At 36.9% G+C, this 21390-nt stretch overlaps 1 protein-coding gene across 1 annotated transcript in view; it reads right to left on the reverse strand.

The window, feature by feature from the left end:
- Positions 1–21390, reverse strand: part of gbe1b (glucan (1,4-alpha-), branching enzyme 1b) — a 163762-nt gene that overhangs the window by 58746 nt on the left and 83626 nt on the right. The window contains exons 11-12 of the mRNA XM_056262490.1: positions 9364–9474; positions 6747–6918 (exon numbers count right to left, since the gene is read on the reverse strand). Of these exons, the coding sequence (XP_056118465.1) occupies positions 6747–6918; positions 9364–9474 (283 nt within the window). The remainder of the gene's footprint in view (positions 1–6746; positions 6919–9363; positions 9475–21390) is intronic.

Below are 21390 nucleotides of genomic sequence, written 5' to 3' on the forward strand. Positions count from 1 at the left end.
CCGTTGTTGTATAGCCTTTGGCTGTCTTTACCCCTTCTCGAATGAACTCCATTGCATATGAAGGATGGAATGATGGAGGAGGCAGGGCATTGTTCTTTAGTCGTCTGCACTCCAAGGTGGCTGCTAGGCACTTCAGGACATGGTTGTGCCGCCAGGTATAGCGGCCTTGTGACAAGCTTGTCTTGCATCCAACCAGAATGTGTTTGAGGTTTGCGGGGGATGGACAGTTGGGTCTTCTCCGTACCACTGGTTGAGGTTTGAGGGGGAAGGTAGGACGTCGTACGTTGCACGTAAGAGGAAGCTGATGTGAAATGCTTCCATGCTCATCACCTCCCTCCAAGAGAACTTTCTCCTCTCAACTCCCTCCCATCTCATCCACTGCCCTTGCTTGGCTTGTGAGACAGCCTTTGCACACCTCGTTGCCTGCTCGTGTCGTCGTACCTCCTCGACAACCAGCCGTCGCCGCTGAGCTGGAACTGCTCTATGCCACGATGGTCTGCTCTCTCCAGATCCGAGGCCGCCTCTCCCCTGTTGCACATTGCCAATGATGTCTCTGTGCCCGAGTTAAAATTTGTTAAAATTGAACAGATGTCTAACCATATCCCAAGAATAGACTAGTCATCAACGCATAGGCTACCATAAAACACCCCAAAGAAATGAAACCAAACACCTTGTAATCTCTGTTGGCTTTGCTTACATGATGGAATATCATACATCTCGCAAGTAATTTTGGCAAAAACGACATGTAACCAAATTCAAGGTTATTTTGTCTAGATTCTAGAAGTTACTTATAGCCGGACTATATCGGGTCTAATAGTTAACCTAAACTGTGAAATAATGGCTATTGCTTGCTGGGACAGATTGAGTGATTACATGAGACATGATTCATCCTGTATCAGAAGAAACGAGCACTAAAGCTTATGGCGATGTACTGGATGGTAGACACGCTACAAATGATGTTTGGTGAAGTTCTGTCAAACAGCATAGACCAAAAGATTGTGGTTCATCAAAATAAAGATTGATTAAAATCGAGAAATGTATGTAGTCGACCCAGCTCTCGCATTCATACAGCAGACGTTTACCTGGTGTAGCTTATGCACATTCGGTGCATAAAATAGACATTAGCTATGCTTCCATCCACCTATTTTTATGCGAATTTTAGGATATCGCGTTAAAAAAACATTGGATGGAAACAGCTTGTTCACCTGCCGCTTGAACTGAGCAATTTGTCACGACACATATAAAGAGCTATAAAAGCATGAATTGTTTTTACTAAAAAATGTTTTTAAAAGTGTGACGGACCAAATTTACTGGCTCGGTTTGGCCCAAATGTCAAGCTATAGCCATGTTGACAGTCAAACGTGCCTTTGGAGAAGCGCTAATAAAACGCCACCGTTCTGGTCAATGATTTCAGGCCCTCCAAAAAAAAATTCTGTCCGAAACTGAAAATGCATTTTTCTGCCAAATATTTCAAATTTCGGTGCATGACTAATTACTAAGGTCTTTATATTCAGGTTTAGATGTGGTAGGATTTAAGTACTGAACCATATTGTAGTGAACCTGACAACTTTTTGAATTATGAAAAGGAGACAACTTCCTTTTAAATTCAAAACAGACGACAGTCCTTCAGGCCTGCTGGTCTTTCAATTTAAAGCACTATTCGAGAGCTGCCCTTGAAACAAGGTTGTCTGGAAAACCACGCAGGCATTAGCATACGCAAACACTGAGCTCGATGAGATGATCCTTTTAAAATGTGATTCAGGATTAATCCTGATGACCTATAGCTGAATCACATGCAACCCTGCTTTCAGAGACCAATTAGTTTAGTAGTTTATCCTCCCCTTCCATCTTACACAAACATAACACACATTTAGAGCTGAAAGCAAGTCGACTCTTAACGTTAAATAAATCTATAATGGAAATACAGTTACTGGGGCCTTTATCATGACAAATATCAAAACAGGCCAACAGTTATTTGTTTAGGAAATGACTTTGGACTTCATGACTACCGTAAGCTCACAGTCAATTACGCTTCCTTTATCTCTCCCGCTCAGTATTTCAGGTTTAAACACATTGTCTGTCGCTTTTATGTTTTCTCCTCGGTTTCAAATCTGTCTTGGAGAAACAGGGGAAATGTAAGTATGTGGCAAAAACTTAGATCTATATATTACCATTGCACTGGGTTACACGAATTTGAGAACTTTTTTGTGATACTTTGCATGAATTGTCTATTTTTTTTAATAGTAAAGTGATGCACAAAGCACAGCTCACATAGAATGGATTCACATGTTGGTCAACACAATGAATCCGCGATGCCAACTTGAATTGGACACGTTGCGGAATCTGCATAGGAAAATCTCACGCAAAACTCCAGATCTGGTGAATCAATATTGAAATGACTTGATTTCGTCTGTGAAAATTCGCTGAACAATGGTAAATGTGCCCACTTACCCTTATTTAATCATCTCAAAATCTTTTTAATGAAATCTGAGAGATTTCTGTCCCTCCATTGACAGGATACGCAACTACCACTTTCAAGCCAGAGAAAGCAGCAAAAAAGAGAGATTAATATTTTACAAATAAAGTTGTACATAATGTTTTTTTTGTTCGCAAACAAAGCACTTGCATAGCTTTATAAAATTGAGGTTAAACCACTGGAGTCACATGGATTACTTTACTCTTAACCTGCAAGGGCCCGCCGGCGGGCCCATTTGCCATTGCATGTTTAAAACAATAATATCTTAGTAAAAACCTAAAGTAATATTGCCAAACTATATATCATTTGAAAGCTTAAAATCTCTAGTTTTCATATTTGGTGGCTGTTATCTAAAATAAATTACAGAGGAGCAGTAATTTATCAATTTGCAACAAGAATATTTCATATTCATTAGGAGTATTTAGGCCTTTATTTTGAAATAACAATAAACACGAAAAATTATGAAAGATTGGTAGAAACCTCAGTTTGTTTTCATGCCATGAGTTCAAAAGATAACACCAATTCCATTTTATGAGAAAAAAAGGTCTGAAAATGTTTTAAATATAAAGAAAAATGTATGGATTCTCGATTTCTGATTGGCTGCGAGCTATAACGCTATAACATAGTCTTTTTATGCATTTATTAGAGGTTGAATTCAAATCAAATACTGCCAAACCACCCATACTACTTCTGAATAGGATGTCTACTTCATAAATTGTATGAAAATTATGGAAATACATGGTTCAGATCACTCAAAACATTTATGAAAATGGAGGCGCCCTTATATGGGCAGTAATGGAGTCTAGTGAAAAAGTTGGGTACTGCGCCCAAATAAAATCTTACTGAAAGCTCATTTTTTTAGATATCAACCTAAAATTTGGAATACAACTTGTTCAGATTCTTGTCTTTAATTTTCTTGCAGTTTTAGAGTAAAATATATTTTGTAATATATATATTTTATATAAAATATTAATAATTATATTTTTACATTACACCATTTCATAAACTCAAACTTATATAACTATTTTTCTGTTTCATTTTTTATCATTTCTAGACTTCTACAATAATCTGGAAAATGTCTTCTTTAAAACAAGACCAGCCATAGGTCTATATTCCAAAGCATTCCTGAATTACAACCACTTAAGTTTGGATAGTGATTTTTATGTCTATGCAAAAAAAAGGGGGGTGCCAGTTAACAGTCTTTACTAACTTTCTGGGGCTTGAAAGTGGGTGTTGCGTAGCTGTCAATGGAGGGACAGAAAACTCTCAGATTTCATTAAAAATATATTGAGATTTGTGTTCCGAACAAAACGAATGTCTTATAGGTTTGGAATGACATGAGGGTGAGTAAATAATGACAGAATTTTCATTTTTGGGTGAAATAACCCTTTCAATTTATATGACCTCAATATTTTCACTCAATGTTTTTAGTTTTTATCAACTCTCTCCCCGCGATTGACAGCATTTTCTGACAGCATTTCGCCATTGAAGGAAATTTATGGTTTCTGTGTTTCCACTGTTATACGGTAGGGGGTGCCATTAGGCATCTTCTGAAAGAGAGCTGAATCTCCTGATGAAAAGACACGTGAAGAAGAAACAGAAAAAAGCAATATATGCAAGCATATGCATATGTAAATAACACGATCATCAACATTAAACAGCATATAAATCAAAACTGCCTAAAGTTACCGAATGAAATGTCGACGCAGAACGAGCTATTAGGACTGTGCAAGCATTAGGGGTGTTGATGGACTCGATCTACTCAATCTGTTTTGATCAGATGTAGTCTTTGACAAAAATGCAATTTTCTCAGCTTTTTCTTCAAAAAAAGAACGCATCAGGCTAGAATAAAACAGCTTTTTTGTTTAAAAGCAGAGGCTCTGTTCTATCTTTTGACGTATTGCATGTTCAGATATTCATACAACAAAATATTCTGGGGGCCACGAAACTTTTGTGAAAATGATAAAAAATGCTGCCGGTGGCAGGCAAATTTTTTAAACAACGCTGTCAAGGAAAGAGTTAATTAGTCAATTTTTGGCATGCCGTTTTATCTTAATGTTAAATCCACTGAATTCTTCAGCAGTTTTGACTGATCAAAAGCACAGTTTGAACACAGTCAGACATCAGTCTGTGCTTCTGAAGGTGATGCAGAAGTTTTTCCTCCATCTCTGAAAGTCAAGCGTACATTCATCTCACTCTCCACCTGCTGATTTAATGATGAAACCACTGAGCCGTTTCATTGCCGTCTCGCGAGTGTGTTATAATGTCGAGTCTCTGCCTCACAGCACTCATCTTCTTTCTGCATTGCAAACATGGCCGTCATTTCTTTGTGGCCTTTTACTTTGCAAGCATCTTCTGCCACTAGAGAGTAAATAGATGGGCTTCGCTGAGGGTAGCTCAAATTGATTTGCTTGCTCAAACAATTTGTTCTTGCTTTGCACTGGCTAAATGACTTCACAGCCATTGATCCATTGACATGACACATCATCCTGTATTTACCATGTTTTGTGTTCTCGCTCGCTTTGGCTTATTGGTTACCTTCATTTTATAAAGACAATGAAAAGTCAACTTTAAGGGATTTTTTTTTATTAACTAAGCAATTAATGAGGCAAAAACCTAAAATTCCCATTTGATGATTAATTTGAAGCTTTTAATTATTTTTTGGGACATTTTATGTCATTTATTTCAGGAAAAAGCATGTCTAAACTTGGATAAAGCGTAGTACTTAATCCCTGTTGTACTAAAAGTTTAATTGGGAGGAATAATTCAAGTCCAGATACATTTTAATGATCCTGAGACCCAGAAAATTCTGTCCTCTTTAGAGGGCATTCACTTTTACATCTCACTGTTCACATCCTGGACTTTACTACAAAACAAAAAAAATATATATATATATAATTAAAATTAAAATATAAAATTATATATATAGGCTATATATATTATATATAGGCTATATATATATATATATATATATATATATATATTTGTTTTTGACAAAAGAAAAAAGGCTCTTAGTATGATGTCTGCACTTCACAATCTTTAAAACCAAGTATGCTTTCTTGCAAGCAAACATACCTGATGTCTCTACATTTCACATTCTTCTAGGCCTTTGGGCTGTTAGAGGCTTAACCGACTGAAAAATATATATTCAGCTGGGGCACAACACCATTAGGAAAGGATTTTCACTCACTAGACAAAAGCTTTTAACAGATATACTACAAGTAGAGAGTAGAAAAAGTGTCCGCATCAGGCTGTCCACATCTGTAGCTGTCATTACTGTTAGTGCTATTGGCAGAACAAGAACAGCAGTAAACAATAACAGACCTCAAGTGTGCATCATGGAGGAATCTGCCCATATGCTCACAAACACGAGGTAATCTGTGGGGTTTGGGTTGTGTGTGTGTGTGTGTGTTATATGAATATCGCCTTGGCTGGGGAAAAAGTCTGTCTCTTTTAATCTGAACCGGTTTATTGGAGATTCATACGGTAATAAGGGTAGTAGAGCGTCAACACCTGGTCAGCAGGTGGGGCTAGTACACTGTTTGTGCTGACTATTGACCATGCTGACTGTCAACCACTTACAGCAATAATGTGGAGAAGTATGAATACTTCATAAATATTACAAACAGCTGTAATTATCCACTGTTGACGTGTCAAGCCAATGGTTAACATCAACAAAAACACATATGTACTAGTAAACATCTTGCAGGTTTTAGAATTGAAGGCATGTGTGGAAAAAAGAAAATAAGCCATTAACAGGTTTGCATATTTTGCCAAAATTAGGGACTAGCAAGGTAAGGTTCAAATAATAGTTTGTAGTTATTGATAAACTTATATTATAGATCATGTGAAATTATGCTGTATTATTTTAATTGTTGGATACAATCAAGAAGGTCAAGATTTCTTAGGTGGGACAGGCTAAAATCACAATTTGTTCAAAGACAGCAAAAACAACTTTTCATAGGTTAATTTTATGTTAGACAATAGTTTATCAAACATATCTAATAAATGTTACAAAAACACAGAAAACAGCCATTTAATTCTAGTAATCAAAGAGAGAGTGGGAAAGTAGATCTAAGTAACTAAATTATGTCTGTTTTTTTGGTGCAAGAAACCTTGGCTAATATTATCAAAGGACTTTTTTTGGGTGGTTTTCTTATCACTTGTTTTTTGTTGTTACATTGTTGCAAAGATAATGCACCAACATCTTGCACACGAAATCCAAATACGGACTAGTTTTTCAAAAATGAATGCATCTGCAAGGACTCACCCATGAAGTTCAGGTAGCCCTCCCCTCCCAGGCTGTGGGTGAGCAGTCGGATCATCTTGTGGAGCTGGATCCCCCGATCAATAACGGAGTTCATTGGAATCAAAGCACTCATGTTGGTGTACATATCCTTGTCCATCAGCCAGAAGGCCAGCGTTTTGTCTCCCACCAGGGCCTGACAGAACAGGCAGATCAACAATGTGAGCACGAACACCACATTAGGTGAATTGTTTGCAGGTTGATGAATAGCTTTTGATTGGTTGCTCTTGTTATTGGGGGGGAAATAGGAAACAGCAACTATTTGTCTTGAACTAAGAAACAGCATGTGGGAGCATAAAAAGCACGGCTGAATACTGGTCTGATTGTAATGACGCAAAACTGGCATTGGCGATAATTAGCATCGATGGTATAACTGCACCGTAGCCTAATGGGTTAGCTGACCCAAAAATGTAAATGCTGTCATTAATTACTCAGCCTCATGCCGTACCAAACCCGTAAGACTTCCGTTCATCGTCGCAAAACAAATAAAGATCTTTTTGATGAAATCTGAGCAACACTTTAACCCTTTAAAAAGTTCATAGAGAGATCATAAAACTAATCCATATGAATTGAGTGGTTTAGTCCAAATATTCTGAAGAGACTCGATTGCTTTATATGATGGACAGATTGAATGTAGGCTTTTATTCACATATAAACATTCATCAATTCACACATCAGTTGTGGTAAACGGAAGCTCAAGCATGTTCGCATGACGTGCAAGAACTAATGAGGTTCATTCTTGTGTTACGCAGCACGTTTGAGCTTCAGCAAGAACCAATGAGGTTCATTCTCGTGTTACGCAGCACGTTTGAGTTTCCTCAAGAACCAATGAGGTTCATTCTCGTGTTATGCAGCACGTTTGAGCTTCAGCAAGAACCAATGAGGTTCATTCTCATGTTACGCAGCACGTTTGGGTTTCCTCAAGAACCAATGAGGTTCATTCTCGTGTTACGCAGCACGTTTGAGCTTCAGCAAGAACCAATGAGGTTCATTCTCGTGTTACGCAGCACGTTTGAGCTTCAGCAAGAACCAATGAGGTTCATTCTAGTGTTACGCAGCACGTTTGAGCTTCAGCAAGAACCAATGAGGTTCATTCTCGTGTTACACAGCACGTTTGAGCTTCAGCAAGAACCAATGAGGTTCATTCTCGTGTTACACAGCACGTTTGAGCTTCAGCAAGAACCAATGAGGTTCATTCTAGTGTTACGCAGCACGTTTGAGCTTCTGCAAGAACCAATGAGGTTCATTCTCGTGTTACGCAGCACGTTTGAGCTTCAGCAAGAACCAATGAGGTTCATTCTCGTGTTACGCAGCACGTTTGAGCTTCTGCAAGAACCAATGAGGTTCATTCTCGTGTTACGCAGCACGTTTGAGCTTCAGCAAGAACCAATGAGGTTCATTCTCGTGTTACGCAGCACGTTTGAGCTTCAGCAAGAGCCAATGAGGTTCATTCTCGTGTTACGCAGCACGTTTGAGCTTCAGCAAGAACCAATGAGGTTCATTCTCGTGTTACGCAGCACGTTTGAGCTTAGACAAGAACCAATGAGGTTCATTCTCGTGTTACGCAGCACGTTTGAGCTTCAGCAAGAACCAATGAGGTTCATTCTTGTGTTACGCAGCACGTTTGAGCTTCAGCAAGAGCCAATGAGGTTCATTCTCACGCATCAAGCAGGTTCGGTTGAGCTTCTGTTTATGTTCACTGATCAATGTTTATATGTGAATAAAAGACTAAATTCAATCGGTTCTTCATAAAGTGATCGTGTCTCTTCAGAAAATTTGGGTTAAACCACTCAATTCATATGGATTAGTTTTACAATCTCTTTATGAACTTTATAAAGCGTCAAAATGGTAGTTGCGTAGCTGTCAATGGAGGGACAGAAAGCTCTCAGATTTCATCAAAAAGATCTTCATTTGTGTTTCGAAGACGAACAAAAGTCTTATGGGTTTGGAACAACATGAGGGCGAGTAATTAATGACAGAATTTAAATGTTTGGGTGAACTAACCAAAGTATGAGCAATCGCAATAGTGATGCTTGATAGAATCGAAATGAATCCGTTAAGAGGGACAAACTAGATCAAGAAATGTTTTGTATTTGAACCACCATCACATACATACAGTAAAGCACCACAGCTCAATAAGTTACAACCGTTAGGCCAAGGTCCCAACATCCGTTAATATTTTAAGACATCCTTTCGCACATCTGCCCGTTCAATGGAAACTTTATTGCAATGCTAAACAGTCAATCTATTGAAGAAGTGTCAAAGTAAAGTTTTACTAATTTTAGCACGTTTCAACTCAGACTCACTCAAGTGTCTCATATTGAGTAGCACAAATCGTTATTCCCAGACCTTGGAAACAGAACACAGAGGAAAAACAAAGAGAACAAAAGAAGGCAGGAGAAAAACAACAGCAAATCGCACCTAGTCGTGGCGTTAGCATGCGTACAAACAGGGCGGATGTGTTCATTTCTCATTTCACCCTAGTCCCTAGAGGACTACAACCTGTTTTGACACCAATTACCATTCCCAATGACACATTGATTAGATTTCCTCAGAAATGAAAGTATCCGGGCAGAAGTACCTGGTCGTGGCTCTCGGCGTAAGCGATGCATTTCTCGCCGTATCGCCTGTTGGTCATCGTGAACACAATGTTTCCCATGTTCCAATCTTCGTCTTTGAATTCCTTAAGGATCTGAGAATGTAAGAGAAAGAATAAATAAATAAATGTAAAACTAGTGATCGGAGAGAAGGAGAAACAACTATCTCACAGTACTTCAATTGCTTAGTACTTCGACCTAAACATCCACGTCCGTCGGTCTTGCTGGTCTAGCCAAAAGCCGGATTTCATTGTTATCTGGCAGCCTGGGCGCCATTTCTACAGTATATGAATCCATCATACCACGGTAATGCACTCTACAGTAAGATTATGAAAGAGATTAGGGCGATACAGTTCTTGTTTATTTTATTTTGAGCAATATTGATTTTTTTTTCTCATCTCAATTTTCTGAGGATACACTGCCTCCCTTGCCATTTCAGAGAAAATGTCCTTAACCAACTAAAAGTAGCAACACGGCTAATTTAACTTCAGTTTTTAGTTGCTGGACAGCAGCTCAGTTGTTTTCAGAGGACAGTAGCTTTTTCAGTAACTACTTTTCACAATGCGTAGCCATGCAGAATAAACAAAACAATGCTAGGACAAAAAGGCTGACCTGAAATTGAAGTCACACTGAAAATCTTTCCCTCAGCCGTAGCACTCATTTGTGCAATTTCAATATGCGCATATTCAATTTACATCCTACATTATGTGAGTAAGAGGGTTCGTAGCAGCTCTTCAGAACAAACCTGATCTAAACACCTCACCTTAATTTAAATACAGTTCCTGAATATTATTTGCATATTTGCTGGCTTAATAATTAAATAATAAAAGCAATAAAGAAATGTGTAAATAAATGTAATATTATACATTTTCCTTAATTTATTCCATTAATATTATTGACATATTTCAAAATACTAATTCTTAATAAATTATTTTAAAAAATTGCAAATGTTTTTATCATTTGTATTCATTTTGAATATCAATAATATAAATGTTCCTATTCGTATCCCCTGAATATTATTTACATACTAATTGGTAATAAATTATTACATAATTGAAATATTTAATACAAAATTATAAATTTGCATGTTACATAAATAGAATTCATTTTCCTAAACGTATTTCCTGAATATTATTTACATATTTCAATATACTATTTGTAATAAAGCAACTGATAATAAATTTGGGGGGAAAAAAACATTTATAAATATATAGTTATTCTTAATAAAGTACTAAATAATTCATTAATAATTAAATAAATAAATACATTTGTGAAAATGTAAATAAAATGCACAAGTACTACATTATATAATTATAAACATTAAATTAACAATCGTTTTCAATTTATGTACCATATTAGAATGAAAAAAATATTTATTAACGTTTCCAGTTGAGGCTAAATAAGTTTGAACCATAACGGGATAAACTGAAATGGTTAAATTGATTTATCAAACACTACTTCTGTATATAAATGCTTTTTGAAGGCCTCATGTAAACGTCATATTATATTGATTTCTTTAATCAACTGTCACCGTCCCACAGGTGGGACGTTTGCCATTATATTTTTAAAACATTAATATCTTAGTAAAAACCTTAAAGGTGCTCTAAGCGATGTCATGTGTTTTTTAGGCCAAAACATTTTTTGTCACATACAGCAAACATCTCCTCACTATCCGCTGGCTGCCTGTCCCCTGAACACACTGTAAAGAAACGCGATCTCTGTAGACAGCCCATGCTTCACAAACAGCACCAAAAACAAACTGCAGCGACCCGCTCCCCAAAACATAACAAACTGTTCCAGCCAATGACCGACAAGAAGGGTTTGGGGGTGTGGTTTGGGGGGTTAGTGTGCGGATGAGGAGGAGGGAGGGTCTAGCTAGCCTCCGTTTTGTTTGACAATAGTTCGAACGTCAACAAGAAGTGACGTCACCCAGGATCGCTTAGAGAACCTTTAAGTAATATTGACAAACTATATATCATTTGAAAGCTTACAATCTCTAGTTTCCATATTTGGTGATTGATTTTCAAAATAAATTACAGAGGAGCCGTAATTTATCAATTTGCAACAAGAATATTTTCATACTCCTAAGGCGTGTTCAGACCTTTATTTTGAAATAGCAATGAACATGAAAAATCATGAAAGAAATTGTAGAAACCTAGTTTGTTTTCATGCCAAGAGTTCAAAAGATAGCATCCATTCAATTATTTTAGAAAAAAAGGTCTGAAAATGTTTTAAATATAAAGAAAAAAATAATAAATTCACCATTTGTGATGTGGCAGGAAGCTATGACGCACATGCGTGTTCTTTGTATGTGTTTATTAGAGGTTGAATTCATATCAAAATCTGCCAAACTTCCCATACTACTTCTGAATAGGATCTCTACTTCATAAATTGTATGAAAATTGTGTAAATAATGGTTCATATCACTCAAAACACATATGGAAATGGAGGCGCCCTTATATGGGTAGTAATGGAGTCTGGTTGTCCCCTCGTGAAAAAGTTTGGTACTGCGCCCAAACAAAATCTTACTGAAAGCTCATTTTTTGAGATATCAACCTAAAATTTGAAACACAACTTGTTCAGATTTTTGGCTTTGATTTTTCTGCAGTTTTAGAGTAGCCCAGGTTTTGAAAATATATATTTTATATAAAATATGAATAATTAATTTTTTACATTGTACATTTCCATAAACTCAAACTTCTATAACTTTTTTTCTGTTTCACTTTCTTAATTGTTTTAACTTCTACATAAATCTGCCAAACGTCTTCTTTAAAACAAGACCAATCTTACGTCTATATTCCAAAGCATTCTTGAATTACAACCATTTATGTTCGAAATGTGCATTTTCATGTCTATTCAAAAAAAGGGGGGTGACAGTTGACAGGTTAAGTAAAGCTTACAACCTGCTAGTTAAGTTTTGCTTTAAGAACAAATGGTACACCCAAATTAGGTATACAGTTGGTTACAAAACTAACTAGTACGTATTAAGTATGTAGTGGGATCTTACAAAATGCTGGTGCAACCCTACCCAGAGCTGTATGAAACGTCATGAGGGTGAATGAAATTTTGATATTTTAATTTTGATATAATTAAGGTCCACCCCCTCAAAAAAGTCATCCATGTGATGATACCATTCAATGGACACTGCTGCACAAACCACATCTACAGTGTACCATCACATGGTGAGATAAAGGGAAAGCTGTATGCTAATGCAGAAAAACAATGCTGTGAGGAAGTCATTATAGTGGCATCTGTCACATCACATCTCTATCACCCTATGAGTGGAAAGAGTTAACATCCTCTGCTCCTAAACCTGAGACTTTTCTCACCACAATTCATTATCCAACTCTCACTCAGATGTATTCCAACTCTACTTTTCACCCTTAGCCCTGAGACGGTCCGCACATCTCATCCCCTAGTGAGAAGATTTCACTGGAACAGAACAAAGATGTTTAGCTTGTGGGAAGACGGAAAAACTCAATGACAGTGCATCCAACACGAATTTGAAAACCTGTCATGAATGCAACTGTTTATTTTAAAAAGGGATGCGGTTCAAACACCCACCTTTAAGAGCGCAAGAGTCTAGCCTTGTGAAAAAGTGGGCTTAATTGTAGAGTACTTCAAATCTTAAAAGTATTTTTTTAAAAGCTTGGAGATAAAATAATATTATTAAAATAAATAATATTAAGTAGACTTAAGTGCACTTAAAGAGTCACTGTGTTAAACATGCACTTTGTAATAATGCCAAATGAAAAGTTGTACATGTATTAATAATATTTTGTAATGCTTTTAAGAAGTGCACTTGTTTTGATGTGTTGCATGTTAAGTTCTTGATTATAATTGTAACTGTCGTGTGTTACTTGACATAACATTTTAAGTTAATATATTTTAAATGTACTAAACTGGAACTTCGTCATTACGAACGCGTAATTTTGAAAATTTCAAACAAGTTTCAATAGACATTAAAGTATATTAGTTTGCCATAAATGTTTGTCTGTACATTCAGCAGTACACATAACCATATTTCAAAGACAATAAAAGTTAGTAACTAAAAAATGACATATTACGATTTACTTAAATTCAGCTTGTATGGATTTAAACTGTAATACATTTTCATTGAATTGCAATCAACATGCAATTACAGTATTTGTCTGACAACATTACATTCAGTTCACACTTAAGTGTATTATTTTAATAAATGAAGAGTTTGGTTCCAAAACGCAATAAATCCATTTAGATTAATTTGAGTAAAAATGTGTTTTCTTTACCAAGAAAGTGGAAAGATGAAAACCACTATTTTCTGTTTCAAACTTTCACATAGCATTTGTAGGTCATAACAAAAAAAGAATTAAATCCAGGTTTTGATTTTCAAAGATTAATTATAAAAACGGATTATTTTTTTCCCCAAAATGCAATAAATCCATTTTTTTTAAATTCAAAATGCAATTAATCCATTGAATCAATATAAAAGTTTTTTTTTTCATATTGAAACTGTTGAAAATACACAACAACGTAAGTTTATTAGTATAACATTTTTATTAAGAACTGTAAAGAAGATTGAAAACATTTTTCCTCCTCCCGAGTGCCTCATCTTCTTAATCTCCTCACGTAAATGATTCGATTTCGATGCCTTACGTTTCTTACCCACCGCAGAAACAACCACAGGTTCATCAATGCCATCAAAATTATTCATTTTTTTGTTTGTTTGTTGATCGAAAAGTAAAAAATAGATAAGAAAAACTAGGAAGCCGGGTGTATTTAAGGCGCTGCCGTTACTGTTTACATTGCGTGGAATGGTGCATTGTGATTGGTTGAGAGCGGATATATCGCATTCTGCAGAGAAGGGAGACTGGCGTTTGTCGCGGTTTGGAAAGAAAGGGAGAAAACATGACAGAATAACACGGCGGATATCGCATTTTATTTAAAATTAAACATTGACTTTTCAATACCAACCAGATACAATACTGATTTTTGCAGTAACTAATTTTTTTTTTTTTTAAATGGCGTTTATCGCATTTTGGAACCAAACTCTTCAAATATTATTTCTGTAATAAGTACTCTTAATAAATATGCTGAAGTGTACTTCTTTTTACATGAGGGTAATAATCCCAAACAATAAAATCACCATCCGACAGAGAAAAATCCGTTACAGAAAAAACAGTTTTGTCTGTAGTTTTCCTGACAACAACATCTCAAGTTCTACACATCAGCAACTTTCCAGCAGCAAATGAGGAGGAAGGATATACTTTTTTTGTATTCCTCACATCACTCATGGTGATCTGCTCATGTTGTGTGTGTTTACCTCACACACACACACACACACTGTCTGACTGACAGCAGCGAGGGAAGCCCATGAGAGTGACAGGCAGTCATGTGCTGGGTGAGATTGAGCCTGACAGCTGACTGACTCGCAGGAAAACCTTTATATTAGCCCACAGCCAAACAATCAATGGAGAGACAAAAAAGGCAGGGGTGTTGTAACTGTCACTACCGCTGCAATGAAGAGTCTGCTGAAACGAGAACTGAAAGCCATCGCTCTTCATCTTCAGCCATCTCTTTATTTATCGCTCAGGGTTTGTTCTGAGAGGAAAATGTCTGTTAGGGGAAACCGTTGAATCACAGCATGTGACACCTTCAAAACAACTTATATTTAAACAAGGAAATTGCAGGTTGTTGTATAACTGTTTTTATGTCGATTGCAGGTTACAGGAAAACTGAGTATACACCCCTCACATTTCAGCAAACATTTTAGGATATCTTCTCAAGGGACAATACTATAGAAATGAAACTTTGATATATTTTAGAGTGGTCAATGTGCTGCGTGTATAGCAGTATAGATTTACTGTCCTCTGAAAATAACTCAACATACAGCCATTATTGTCAAAATAGCTGGCAACAAAAGTGAGTGCACCGTATATGAACATGTCAAAACTGTGTCAATATTTTAGCACCATTGTTATCTAGCACTGCCTTAATCCTCCTAGGCATGGAGTTCACCAGAGCTGCACAGGTTGTTGCTGGGATGCTCTTCCACTCCTCCATAATGACATCACGGAGCTGCTGGATGTTAGACACATGACGCCTCTCCACCTTCCGCTTGAGGACGCCCCACAGGTGCTCTATAGGGTTCAGGTCTGGAGACATACTTGGCCACTCCATCACCTTCACCTTCAGCTTCTTCAGCAAGGCAGTTGTCATCTTGGCGGTGTGTTTGGGGTCGTTATCATGCCGTTCGGCCCAGTTTCTGAAGGGAGGGCATCATGTTCTGCTTCAGAATGTCACAGTACATGTTGGAATCCATGTTTCCCTCAATGAAGCACAGCTCCCCAGTACCAGCAGCACTCATGCAGCTCCAGGCCATGATGCTACCACCACCATGCTTGACTGTAGGCAAGACACAATGTTCTTGGTACTCCTTACCAGGGCATCGCCACACATGCTGGACACCATCTGAGCCAAACAAGTTTATCTTAGTCTCATCAGACCACAGGACATGGTTCCAGTAATTCATGCTTTTGGACAGGTTGCTTTCAGCAAACTGTTTGCGGGCATTCTTGTGAGCCAGCTTCAGAAGAGGCTTCTTTCAGAAAAAAAGAAACAGGCCCTTCAAGTGGATGATGAGGATAGTGAGGAGGAAAAGAAGAGAGATGAGTGAGTGTAGAGAACTGCGGTAAGCAGAACTAGGCTACTTTCAGAACACTTAGGCTATGAGTGTAGGAACCCATTACCCAGTTACGCATTATTTCCACATCTGCATACTTGACGATTACGCATTTTACAAGAATTGTACTGAGACGCGTTTGTAAACCATGTTTTCCGCCAAAATAAAAGCTCGATGCAGTTCCCGTCAAAATAAAAAGATCATGTGTGTATCTCTTTCAAGTATAGAAATTAGTACAAAACTAATTATGAAAGTTTCTTTTATTTTTCAGTGCATTTGTTTTACAATATATGGCTATTACTGTCATGGGATTAATATTATAACTATTATTATGTGGTAGTGTAATGTAGACAGACACTATATCACAACTAAAAGAGTTTTGAGTTTTTCTTTGTTCAATTTGCACACTGAATATGGATTGGAGCTCTTAATTTTGAACAGTCAAAGTCCACCAGATTGATGAATTTAACATTAAAAAGCACAACATTCTCTTACGGGGGAGAAACCCCCGAACCCCCCTAGAGGGACAGAGGTCCACTAACCACTGATTTACCAAAGATCCTGTGGGAAACACTGGTATTGCTTGGCCAATGTAGCGTATAGCTTGTTTTAGGATTCATCACTGTGGAGTAATGTATAGTTCAATTGTATTTTACAATTAGTAGTTATTTCATCTGTTAACTCTTACTCATTCCTACTCACTCATTACATGGCATTAGTGGTTTTAAGGAATAGCAGTTGGTATACATATTCAAGGCCGTGCAAAGATCGGTTGTGTTTATGATCATACTGTATGTAGTGGGCCGGTCTGAGCCAAAATGCCAGAGCCGATTTTTTGTCCCAGTCCAGTCCTGGTGGTAACCGTAGTATAAGTGGAATAATTGTTGAATTATTGAAAAATAATACACACCCGAGGTATAACAAAGTGTAACATTACCACCTCGGGTGTGCATTATTTTTCAATAATTCAGCAGCCCGTCGTCAATTATTCCTTACTCGTAGTCGTATCTCACACATGCAATGCGAGTGTGGTCATCTTATTTCCCTACAATTACACCTACAAACCTTATTGACTTTGTATAACCAGTATTAAATAAAAATAAAACACTTTTAGGATGCGCCCTTGCATTCTGTATGTGAAATTTTTAATTGTGTTATCATGTCCTCTAATTGTTCATGCCATGGCAGTCTTGTTTTAAGCGTGTTTTGTTGAGGTGAAGGTTATGACCACCACTGACATTAGATTTGTTTTGTTTTTTTAAATGATTGATACTAACATTGATTCATATTGTCCCTTCGATGATGAATATACAGTATTACATACAGTATGTAATAAATCATATGTAATGTTGAGAGAGAAAAAAATACAAAGGTGGAATTTTAAGCTTAAATGTCTCAGATGGAAGAAAAAATACCTTATTATGAAACTTTAGGGAGCAATATTAATTGTTGTTTTTTTATATTTCAATCCTTTTAAAGCATTTAATAGTCTGCCCTAAAAAATATAGTCTGCTTTAGACACTTAAGTCAATGGAGTGCCATTAACCAAATGAGAAAGGACGAGTCCCAAAATGGAGCACACTGAGCAATGCAACCCCTAATGATTTTAAGGTTCAGAGGGCCAAATGGGAAACGGTTCTTCTCTGTTTATCTCTTGGCATTACATATCACACAGCTTCCCCACAATTATCATCTGACAGTTTAATTTCTGTCTGATTGTAGATTCTATCAGTCTCTCTTTTGGGTGAGAACTCTCTCATGACCCCGTCTTATTGACACAGAGAGGAAAAGAAATGATTTGATGTATTGCACAATTGCATAGCAACATAAAAACCCACTCACAGGCATGAACATATAAGTCACAAGCATTGTGCGGGATGCAAATCTGGGTCACATCTGCATAAAAGGCATCTGAATGACTTCTGTGATGGTTTTTCACAACCACAAAGAATGCTATTAAAGCTAGGGTGGGCAATTTCGGAGAGGTTAGCAATAGCGAGCTAGCTTTGAAAGTTACGCTTCCTCCAAAACACAGCCAGAGCAGAGTCTGCAAAGTGTCACGAGAGACGGCATTAAATTGCTTCATGTCTCAGACTCGAGGCACATAACATTGCAATAATAATGAACGTAAACACGGACTTGTACCGCCTGACTGCTGCAGATTCATTTCAACGCTGAAAGTGTTGCCAGAGAAACACATAAATCTGAGTCTGAGGATGTGAACAGAGCCGGGTTGACATCTTTTAATCGCGACATGGTGTGCATAAGATCATTGTTTTTGTTCAGGAGGAATTTGGTTCTGTTTGTTTTTGGCGCTCGGTGGCTGTTCGTCTACAACTCTGCATAGCTTTACGGGACACACTGATGAAGTGTGATGTCCGTGCGAGCAGGTGCGCGGAGGTATGGAAATACATACTGTAAGTTGACAGGAAGGTAGGACATCCTATCATTGCATTCAGACTGTATGCAATGATTGAATGAACATTGTTGTTCCTGAGACTTCCACAGAAGATATTTGTTCATGTTCTCGGGCAAACTTGAACACACCAAAGGAACTACAGTCTACTGTCAATAAGCACATGCGTTCTGCGCCTGCATGTAAGAAAATAACGGTCTATATCAGCAGGTTTAGTCTAAACGTCATTCAAAAGGTTAAATCAAATCCAGGACTGCAGAAACCGTAAAAAAAAGCAGTGCTTGCTTTCCATTTTAAATATAAATAGCGCTGATCACTTTCTTCATTCCAGGCGCCTCAAGTTATGCAAATATTTGTGCATTGGAATGCTCAGGTAAGATTAAGAAAATTTTAACAGACTTCTGTCTGTGCCGTATTGACTTCTTTGCTCGCTTGCATCACTTCTCATGCACCGACTCGTTCAGTAAACTGAAAACCCAATCAGAGCGATCTCTCTCGCCTATGGCCAGACGACGATTCAACATGCTGAATTAGGCCAACTCCCTCAGTCCTTGTTCATAGGGCTGCACAATTTGCCCAAAAAGTTCCTAACCACATATCCACAACGTACTGCTGTAAACATAAAAAAAAGAAAAAAAGATTTAACCCTCTGGGGTCGGCGGTCTCGCCGGCGATACCAGCTCACTTTTTTCCTTATCAGTGCAAAAGAGACTAAAATTACTCTGTTGATTTTGATCTTACATATAAGTGTTGTACATCATTCGATCCTGTTAAGTTTGTATTTTTTTTGTGGAACCTCATAATAAAAACAAAGTGTTGTGCTTTTCGCCTAATAAAGAAAAATAAACATGATGCGCGTTCTGCGTTCTCTCTGTCAGTGAAGTCCATTCTGAAACGCGTCCGAAAAATGAAGCATGAAGCCTGAATTATCTTCTTTTAAATGAAGTAATTTATATAAAAAACAAATGTTCTCATTTTATGTAATCTGTACGAAAAGAGAGAGATGATAGTCGTTCTCGTCTCAGATCATTAAAGTTAATTTGACCACGCCCACGGAGCGCGCGCTCTATTCAAACACAAATGCTCTGAGGCGATCCACGCCCACATCAGCTGGATAACCCACCGAAAGAGACTCAGATTTACGACGCTGTGAGGAATAATAGTACTATCTTAATAATAATCCTGGAAAAAATTACCTCAGAAGTACAGGTTTCATTTGGAGGAGCAACGGATCCAGCTGAGGAATAGGTACATTCTTTATTTTCAAGTGCTTTGTTCTAATCGCGATATGGAAGTGTCTGTAAACAAAAAGACAGTTTGAATCGCGTTTTTGTGTGTGAATGAATGAACAGCTTTTACCTAACTATATTCCAATACTGAGATGAGTAAAAATCGACTGAAATATGTTGAAATAAAATATTTTTGTATAAGCAACGTATTAAACTGCAAATTAACATTTATATGTCCTAATCATCATAAAAACGATGTTACATATGAAAGACAAGATGTCGTTTTTACTGTAAAATACTGCCACATCAAATAAGCTTGTTTGCTAAGATGTTATTATAGTGTTTGTTCGATTGTAGGCTATATTCAAACTAATTAATCCACAACTGAAATATGTATGATAAAATGTCTACTTTAGTATATACAAAGAAAGATTACATTTGAAATATAGTTACAATTTTAAATGTTGTTGTAATTGTAACCTTTTTATTAAAATAGCAAAAATATATGTAGGCTACATATAAATAAATCTTAGGTAAATCTTAAAAGCTCAATATAAGCCTCCTCTTTAAATTATTTGTATTGTGTTTTATTAGTGACACATTTGGGATATATTCCCAAACTTTCTGTAAAAACAGTATGAGAATTAACTGCACAATTACTAGAAATTTTTACATTTGATATTATACAATTTGCAAGCACAATTTGCAAAATAAATAAATAATTGGAACTGTGAACCAATTTTGTATTATATAGGCATATATATATATATATATATATATATATATATATATATTGTCATTCTTGTGGCTCAGTGACACACCTGAATGAAAGTATGCAGTACTTCGGTCATAAGTAGGTCATTAGTATGCAGCCCCATTATGCGCTCATTATGCGGGCCCATTGTCTTCTCAGGTGTGAATCACAGCAGGTCACACCCCTGCGCATATTGCCTTTCCAAACAAAAAGTGTCATTTTAAAATTTAAACCAATCTATTGTTTTATGTGAATGATAAGGCAGGATGATTTTCAGATCATTTTGAAGAAAAAACTCTAGGCGACCACATCCATTAGTCAAAAGTCTTGTGGACACATATTTAGTATGTGTTTTGTGGCTTTATTTCAGAAACTTTAAGGTTTAGTTTTTTCAATAACCACGCATAAACAATATTCTCTCAAAAATACAAAAATGTACATACATGTTGATAACACATTATGGTAGCCCTGTTTGTGCTAAATAGAGTGTAATTACACCTTTGCCAGTAATATGTTTATAAGCAACGGAAAAAAGCACAAATGTCAGAGTATGTCAAAACATCTCAAGGACCCCAAAAACACCTTGGACCCCAGAGGGTTAAACAGCTTTACAGTTCAAATAATGCACAAGTTTTGATAGCAGAGTAATAGCAGTGTAAGTCTATTATAAATTTAGAGTATAAGTTTACATGCATGTATAAGTTTACATGCATCCAAGGTCAAAAATCACTTTAATTTTCTCATAATATACATTGCAGCATCATCTCTTTTCTATCAGTGTCTGAATCGGTTTGATGAATGATTCGGTCTCTCTAAACCCCTACTTTCCGAGAGCCTGCTCTGCTCTGATTGGTCAAATGTCCCAGTCTTTTGATTGGACTACTGCTTACAATGCCTGTCAGAAACGAAACGGCCATTACCATATCTGAATTTCAGCTCCGGATCTTTCTC

This window comes from Rhinichthys klamathensis, unplaced genomic scaffold, assembly GCF_029890125.1.
Source record: "Rhinichthys klamathensis goyatoka isolate OS25496 unplaced genomic scaffold, OSU_Roscu_1.1 h1tg000192l_1, whole genome shotgun sequence".
NCBI lineage: Eukaryota > Metazoa > Chordata > Actinopteri > Cypriniformes > Leuciscidae > Rhinichthys > Rhinichthys klamathensis.